Below are 8,963 nucleotides of genomic sequence, written 5' to 3'. Positions count from 1 at the left end.
AAGTCACCGGCTGCGGAAAGTGAGTCGCCGGCTGCGGAAAGTGAGTCGCCGGCTGCGGAAAGTGAGTCGTTCACTGCGTGAGTCGTTCGCTGCGTGAGGAAAGTGAGTCGCCAGCTGAGGAAAGTGAGTCGTTCACTGCGTGAGGAAAGTGAGTCGCCAGCTGAGGAAAGCGAGTCGTTCACTGCGTGAGGAAAGTGAGTCGTTCGCTGCGTGAGGAAAGTGAGTCGTTCACTGCGTGAGGAAAGGGAGTCGTTCGCTGCGTGAGGAAAGTGAGTCGTTCACTGCGTGAGGAAAGTGAGTCGCCAGCTGAGGAAAGTGAGTCGTTCGCTGCGTGAGGAAAGTGAGTCGTTCGCTGCGTGAGGAGAGTGTGTATACAGATGCACCGCCGGCCTATCAGTGGTAAACTCAGTGGCTACTGGGAATTGAATAGTGAATTCCCGCGACAAGTCGGTAGCCATATTTTTGGACCTTCCGGCCCGCCATATTTTACATCCATTAGCCTACACCACAGCGCTAAAACAACTTCCTTTTGCAAAAGTTCCTTTCACTTTAAAAGTCTCTTGTGCTTCACTGACTCATTCTCCTGTAAAGTGTTGCCGCCATCTAATGGCGTATTAATGTAATGTTCACTCAATCCATATTACTTAATGGACATATTTATATAAAATCATATTTATTAACAATAATATTTAGAACAACAAATAAGCACAATTGTACAGTTCAGTCAAACATAAAGCACTAGTTATTAAAAAAAAAAAAAAAAAAGGTCACCATTTACACTTGTATGTGGGTTTTTACAAATATTTAACGAATGAAAAGGATTTTAAAGAGTGTGTGACAAAACCTCCTAACTCAATTGGATCCTCAAACTGTCAATCAAGCCTCATTAATCTGCCTCACCTCCTGAATGAAGTGCGCACGCAGTTTGGACATCTCCTCTGTGCAATGCAAAGGTAAATAAAGATCCGATGTTTGGAAAAAAAAATTGTAAAGCGTTTTCTTTACTCAAAAAACCATATGTTTATAAAGTTTAATGTTTTACGTATTTGAAGAACGGAGAAGAGTCTGGTATGTCCCGTCTAGTTGTAGCCAATATGCTATATAAGGATGTAACGTAACGTTTATTATTATCAAATTTAATATAGCACAATTCGACTTGCTCTGGAACAAATAATAGATTAATAAGACCAAAGATTGCCCGTTCTATGTACTCAAATTGAATTATGTCTCGTGTTTAACCACTATAAGAGCCAGCGGCAAATCCCTGAGGCACTGGCCGAGATTAAGCTGTTGTCGGCGTTTACAGAAGCACTGAACGGCCGCTGACGCACTCGAGCTTGCATCTCCGAAAACGTCAAAACAAATTGTAAAATAGGCGCTGTTATTAAATATGAGTCACATATTTCAGGTCTAAACAACAACATTCTCGCCTAAAAAAGTATTAAAACTACAGTTCGTGGTACAAGAAGTAGTATTTGTAAAAATTGTGGTTGATTTGATCGGCCGCCATGACGGTCACTTCAAGCGGAGTGATACAAACGGTGAAAAGGCAGTAGGAGTGCTGTTATCACTGAAATATCGCATGGCTATCAGCCAATCAGATTCGAGAACCAGACAGAACTGTTGTATAAATAAATATATATATATATATGTGTGTGTGTGTGTGTGTGTGTTTATGTAAATTCAGTTAGCATTTCATGTGGAAATACATGTATTGTATAAATCCTGAAAGAACAACTGACTGAAGAAAATGAAGAAGATAAAATGTGTATTTGTTGTTTATTGTGTGTCATCTCTCTTAATGTTCAAAGTTTCATATTCAGAGGGTGGAGCAGAGAGCTGAAGAGAAGCATATGTGTCTGCTGCCTCATTCTGAGCCTGAAAACAAAAACACTCTCAAACACTATCATCATCTTCATCATCATCAACCTATATCATGCCTTAAAGGATTAGTTCACTTTCAAATAAGATTTTCCTGATAATTTACTCACCCCCATGTCATCAAGATGTCCATGTCGAATTCGTTCTTCAGTCGAAAAGAAATTAAGGTTTTTGATGAAAACATTCCAGGATTTTTCTCCTTATAGTGGACTTCAATGGCCTCCAGATGGTTGAAGGTCAAAATTATAGTTTCAGTGCAACTTCAAAGGGCTTTAAACGATACCAGACGAGGAATAAGGATCTTATCTAGCAAAACAATTGGTCATTTTCTTTTTTCTAACAAAAAAATACAAATGTATATGCTTTATAAACACAAATGATCACGTTGCGAGTGCTTACGCTTTCTGTATTCTTCAAAAAGCTTACGCTGTATGTCCTACGCCTTCCCTATTCTACTTACAGCGCCAGTTCCAGGCGGAACCACTTGCAATGCAGATCATTTGTGTTTATAAAGCTGTATTTTTTCTTTTAGAAAACAACTGATCGTTTCACTAGATAAGACCCTTATTCCTCATCTGGTATCATTTAAAGCCCTTTGAAGCTGCACTGAAACTGTCATTTTGACCTTCAACCATTTGGATGACATGGGGGTGAGTAAATTATTAGGAAAATTTTTTTTGAAAGTGGACTAATCCTTTAATATATCCAGGCCTTATAACAAAGAAGACTCACCTTCCGCTTGGTGGACAATCTGGAAACAAAGGATATATGTTACTAATGTTTACTAATGTTTATATATAATTTAAATTATATAAAATATTTATTGATTTCTAAATTTTTATATTTTTCTTAAATATATACATGTATGTGTATGTGTTTATAAAGAACTTCTCTATTTATTTACATTCACTGATGCTCCAGAAGGAAACACAATGTTATTAATAGCCAGGGGGTGAAAACTTTTGAACAGGATGAAGAAGTCCAAATTTTTCTTATTTTGTTTAAATGTGAGATTTTTTCATTTACTGCCCTTCGGTAGCAAAAGAAGATATTTTCACATTTCCTGGAAGACAAATTAAGTACAATTTACCTCGATATTCAAATTCAAAAAGTTTTCACCCCTCGGCTCTTAATGCATCGTGTTTCTTTCTGGAGCATCAGTGAATGTTTGAACCCTTTTTAATAGTTGTGTTTGAGTCCCTCAATTGTCCTCAGTGTGAAAAGATGGATCTCAGAATCATACAGTCACTGCTGGAAAGAGTTCAAATATGCAAAAAATGCTTGAAAACGTAAGATCCTGCAAAACCTGGAGGATTTTTCTAAAGAATGTTGGTCAGTTTAACTGTTCAGAACAAACAAGAGACTCATGAACAACCATCACAAAACAAACTAACAGTCATACAGTAGATCATCCAGGTAACCACACACAGTATTGAGAATCAAGGGTATGTAAACTTTTAAACGGGGTCATTTTTTATAAATTCAGCTATTTTTTGTCTTGTTGACCATATGTAAACATCTTTTATGTAAAATATCTTATTTAGGATTGTACTAAATTAAAATTAACATGCATTTTGTATAATCTCTCTTATTTTGTTAAAATTATTCACATTTTCAAAGATTCTGCAAGGGATATGTAAACTTTTGAGCTCAACTGTATGTATCGTTCACCAACCGTACACAGATCCATGTAATGACACAGAACATAATGACCAGCACAGCTGCAACAGCAACTCCAATCATCACAGAGGAATGATTTGAACCTGAAGAAGAATAAAGGAGTGTTTGGAAAACCACTGATGATTCACTGATTCAGTTAAACAAGAGCTAGTGAGTGATATCGTAATCTTTAAACAACAAAATAAGAACGATGGCAGGAACATAGGAACGATATAAAAAAGTGAGAGATTAGCATTAGCATTAATGACTGATGCTGTTACGACTTTTTTCATTTACTAATCATTGGTTGACAGATACTCAATTTCCCAAAACCCTGCAGAGGATAAGTGATATGGAGAATGGATAGGATGGATAGAGATAGACCCTGTCCCAAATTGAACCCTAAGCCCTCGTGATTTTCCTCTGAGTCCACACTTTCGTGACATAATGCCACTTTGACTGTTCAGAAGAAGTCTGCTGTGTAGATCTCTGGATTACAGGCTCAGAAAATGTGAGCATTGAGGACGCATATCGATCGCCAAAGGAGGCGCTCACAAACACCCTTCTGAAACCTAAAATAACAAATGGGACATATCTTGTGGACTTAACAGACGCACGCACAGCAGCCATTTTAAGTCCACAAGACCGCAAGAGCACATTAAGTGTGCCATTTGGGACAGGCCCATACTTAATTTGTGTTCTATGGGATGAATCACAGAACTGAAACTCACGTGAAACAGGGGGAAGCAGTTGAAACAGCTTTCTTTCAGTGCCATGAGTGTTGTTGCCGACACACTGCAGAGATATGTGTGTGAGTGACTGATGTAGAGTGATGGAGCTCCTCAAGACTGTGCTGCTCAATCGCTCTTCACTGATGAACGTGTCTGAAGAGTTAGTGACAGGACGTCCAGACAGATGCCACTCCAGTTCAGGAGAGGGATTCCCATCAAACTCACAGAAACACTCAGTTACATCAGTTCTGTTACAACTGGAGGAGGGAGAGATTTTAGGGGCATCTGAAAATGAAAGAATGATATTTTACATTATTAGCTTCTTGTAGAAGAGAAAAGAACTGAAGCCACAAAAACATCCTACACTGAACATGTAATGTGATGCTGTCCTGTGCTGTTTTGTTCTTGTCCAGTATCTGGTAGGTTATAGTGCAGGTGAAAGTGACTCTGTGGTGACGGTGAGCAGCAGTGAAGTTCAGATCAGAGATGAGCTCCTGTTGTCTGCTGCTCTCATTGAGGGGGATTCTGGGAGTGGAGCTCCATGTGAGAGTTGGTGGAGGAGAGGAGCAGAGAGTCTCAGCAGAGCAGCGCAGACTCACAGAGCTCCCCTCCAACACCTCCTCCTGATCCTGAACCTCCTTCTGCTCCTCATACAGCTTCACTGTGGGTTTGGGGGGAGACTCTGAAATACACATAAATACAAGAATAAATGACAATGATGGCATGACAAAAACTTAAAAAATAATAATAATAATAATAATAATTTAACATTCATTTATAAATAAATTTCTCAAATCACTCACCAATGACATTTATAGTGGAGATGTTCATCCTGTAGTAGGTTAATTTCAGAGCACCAACACTCTCAATCCTGAAGTAATATTTACCAGCGTGATTTGAATTAACATTATAAAAGATAGTGGTGCAGTTGTTCTCATCTAGTTTTCCAGTTATTTCCCCTTTAAAGTGATCAGGTTTGGGATCTCTGGAGTTAAACACTTGATTGATATTCTTATCAGTTCCATCTTTTAGCCACAATCCTGTAGCATTACTCTCAGAGAGGCCTTTGTTATATTCATCTTCAATCTCAAATGTGCACTTTATGATCTCACAGGATCCACTGAGAGCTTCAATCTTCTCTGGCAGACTGATGCTGAAATCTCTACAGCAAACACCTTCAACACACATGATGAAAATCATTCAGTCACAAGCAGAAACAAACACTGAAGCATTCAGACACACCAACACATCTGTTGTGTTATAAACACACAAAAATGTTTTTTAAATTAATTTCACAAAACATTTAATTGCAATACATGTGATCATTTAAAAGGGTAAATTTTTGAATATTTTGAGTGAGATCCCAGTAAAAAAAATGTATGTGTCAACCAATATCTGAAATTAATTTAGTTAAAAATACTAAATTAAAAGTTATCATAGTTTAGCACTTGTTAAAATAGTTAAAAGTGGAGGAAAATCAAACCTTGTAAAAGAAAACAGAAAAGAATGATTTTCTCTGCAGTGTCCATCTTTACATTAACAGACAGTCCTGTGGAGAAACACACTTGTATTTACATGAATTATACAAAATTATATTTAAAATAATTTGGGAACTATACTACTATACTATACATAACATATTTATGAATTAATTGAAAGTTTCCAACAGCTCAATAAACTGAACAGCACTTCTGAAACAACATCTAAAGGAAAACACAATTAAAGACTTACCAAAAAAGAGAAAACAGTCAAACCAGTGTAGCTGCCAATATCTTTCGTGGAGAAAAAAAGAGAGAAAATGTAGGCCTAATATTTATGGACCAGGTTCTTTACTGCTGCTAATTTTGAGACTGAGTGGAGGTGTGCTGTGTGAACAGAGTTACTAATACAATACACTGACTGAACTTCCTGTGTCCTCATTAACATTAACCTTTAAATACTTGAGTGTACCTCCAATCACTCATACATTCATGAACTTTAAACTTTTAGGTTTTGCTGTTTGTCCTGTGAAACGGCCTTGAAGCTTCACAGGGTTGAATCAGTGATGGAAAGCTCTATTGTGTCTGTTTACATGGTTCAGCAGTTTGTATATTTGTTTTGGTTGGTAAAAAGTATAAGTATGTTTACTACTTTAAGTTTTTGTGTTGTATTGTGAATACATTTTTGTGATTTTGTGTTGTAACTCACTTCACCGTTTGAAATGCTTCTCACAGCACATCTCTGCAGAAGTTTCCTATTTTCTGAAAATAGAATGTTCTTTAAAATAGCATGAAAAGCACGTGTTCCTGTTCAAGTATAGTTACGAGCTTTACAGGAAGACAAATCGATAGTTCAGACAGAACTGGCATTTATAATCAAATTTATAACTCTCCAGCACCTCAGTCACAATTAAAAATGACAAAGCAATTGGCATCTGCAAACAAATAACATAAGAGCTTTATTATTATTATTAAATAACGTAAGAGCTTTAATATTAATATTAATATTAATTTCAAAAAGGAAACATGCAGGAGATTACCAGGAATAAACACAATAACCTAATACAAAGACGACATGGAACAATGAACAGAGGAAACTAAGTGTGTATAAATACATAGATAACAAAGGTAAATAAATGAGCAACAGGTGAAAATGATCCAATCAGAAACCATAGAAACTAAGGCCTGGTCCACACCTACGGGTATTTTTATAAACAGTTTTTCCTCTGTTAAAAAAAAACCTTGTCCACATAAAACATAAAAACACGCTGTCAAGAGCATGCCAAACCAACAGGTGGCGATATAACCCTAACCGTAAAGCCATGTTGGCCAATCAGAAGCCTGTATACATGTAATAAGCCCTGTTAGTACAGTTATAGAGTACCTCAGGGATGACAAGTTTTTGTAGGCAAAACCCGGAAGCGAGTTAGCATTTTAGGACTTCCGGTTCCATTGCCCTGAAATCAATGGGTTTTTTGAATGGGTTTTTGCTAAATTGCCTGAAATAAGGTCTGTGGTTAACAAAGCCTCTAAATATTTTCATGTTTTGATCTATGACATAAAACACACCAGTTATAACCCGCTTGTGATTTTTATTAACTTTTACTGTGTCTTAAAATCGGCGGTTGCTAAAAAATTGCTAAAAGGGACTACTTCCTTTGGCGGGGACTTTAGACGTCATCATGACAAACGGGACATTTGGACAGTTTTTTTCTCATGAAAAAAGTGGAAAAGTATTCATAACAGCACAGATCATAATCAGCGAGCATGTTTTTAAATAAAGTTGTTTTTAAAATAAATTTTGAGAAAGCTTGTGGTGGTGACGTTGATCCGCAACCACGGTGTGCTGTAATCCGTTTATAGCCTACTGTTAGCTTTTTATATCTGATTACTTTATTTAGGCTTTAAAATGTATAAATATTGTGTTAACTTGTAAAGATTACCTTGATAGACAAAACATGTAAGTGTCATAACCATTTGTTAAACACAAAGCATATTTTTTGCGATTTTCCAAAAGTCTATCGGAAAAATGCATAGGCTTTCGATCGAGGGAACCCGTGCACCGCTAACTATATTTTGGCTACACCTGCCATTGCACAGACTCGCCTCTTGTAAGCAAAGGACATAGCAGCGCACAATCTGACATCAAACAAAAAAGATAACAGCACACACTCTGACGTCACAAGCCCAAATCTCCAGTTTCACCGGCTACACGACAACATTGCAACCGGAGTTTCTGAAAATTTGTTAGTCTCCATTGTGTTTAATTAGTCTCACCTGTGCCTTGTTAGCTTCTTGTTAAACTTAAATTACAGTATCTCACAGAAGTGAGTACACCCCTCACATTTTTGTAAATATTTTATTATATCTTTTCATGTGACAACACTGAAGAAATGACACTTTGCTACAATGTAAAGTAGTGAGTGTACAGCTTGTATATTAGTGTAAATTTGCTGTCCCCTCAAAAAAAACTCAACACAGCCATTAATGTCTAAACCACTGGCCACAAAAGTGAGTACACCCCTAAGTGAAAATGTCCATATTGGGCCCAATTAGCCATTTTTTCTCCCCGGTGTCATGTGACACATTAGTGTTACAAGGTCTCAGGTGTGAATGGGGAGCAGGTGTGGGGAGACCTCTGTGAAATACTGTACTTAATGTGCTTTAATTGATGCTTCCTCATTTCCTCACTCCTCCGTCCTCTAGCCTGTGACCCGGAAACTGATTGAACTCAGCCAATTTAAAAGACATCTCAATTCTCTAATTGCACCACGAGGAGTGAGGAAGCTTCCTGAAGAGTCATGAGTCACAGGTGTGTCCTTCCCTCTTATCCTAAGGGGGTGGAGTTAAGACAAGAGGAAAGGAAGTGAGGGAAGCAAATGAGGATGCACAAATAAGAAATGAGAAGCACCCGTAGTGTTGGTGTGTCTCCAGAAATAGAGTTGAGAAACACTGCTATAGAGTGCCCCAGGGATGACGCGTTTTTGTAGGCCAACCCAGAAGTTAGCGGCGCATGGGTTCCCTCAGTTGAAAGCCTATGCATTTTTCCCATAGACTTTTGGAAAATCGCAGAAAATAAGCTCTGTGTTTAACAAATGGTTATGACACTTACACGTTTTGTCTATCAAGATGATCTTTACAAGTGAACACAACATTTATAGATTTTGAAGCCTAAATAAAGTGGTCGGATATAAAAGGCTAACAGTAGGCTATA

At 37.6% G+C, this 8,963-nt stretch overlaps 1 protein-coding gene across 1 annotated transcript; it reads right to left on the bottom strand.

Moving 5' to 3' along the window:
• Positions 1 to 1,770: 1,770 nt before the first annotated feature.
• Positions 1,771 to 5,459, bottom strand: LOC125245649 (sialic acid-binding Ig-like lectin 10). Its single transcript, XM_048156317.1, has 6 exons — positions 5,075 to 5,459; positions 4,636 to 4,953; positions 4,272 to 4,556; positions 3,557 to 3,677; positions 2,614 to 2,632; positions 1,771 to 1,878 (listed from the first exon to the last, which is right to left on the bottom strand). Exons 1-6 carry the CDS (start codon positions 5,457 to 5,459, stop codon positions 1,780 to 1,782), a joined length of 1,227 nt encoding a protein of 408 aa, XP_048012274.1. The 3' UTR covers positions 1,771 to 1,779.
• Between the last annotated feature and the right edge of the window lie 3,504 nt (positions 5,460 to 8,963).

Source organism: Megalobrama amblycephala, linkage group LG14, assembly GCF_018812025.1.
Source record: "Megalobrama amblycephala isolate DHTTF-2021 linkage group LG14, ASM1881202v1, whole genome shotgun sequence".
Lineage (NCBI taxonomy): Eukaryota > Metazoa > Chordata > Actinopteri > Cypriniformes > Xenocyprididae > Megalobrama > Megalobrama amblycephala.
Note: the sequence above shows the minus strand (reverse complement) of the source record. Positions and strands in the feature narration are given on the sequence as shown.

Bases quoted from the DNA above. Each gene is read 5' to 3' on its own strand.
- LOC125245649 (XM_048156317.1), bottom strand. From the start codon at position 5,459: ATGTGTGTTGAAGGTGTTTGCTGTAGAGATTTCAGCATCAGTCTGCCA. The intron at 4,557-4,635 runs GTAGGATGTTTT...TTTCATTTTCAG, and splicing joins CATCACATTACATGTTCAGT to ATGCCCCTAAAATCTCTCCC. The intron at 3,678-4,271 runs GTGAGTTTCAGT...GTGAATCATCAG, and splicing joins ACTGCTTCCCCCTGTTTCAC to TGGTTTTCCAAACACTCCTT.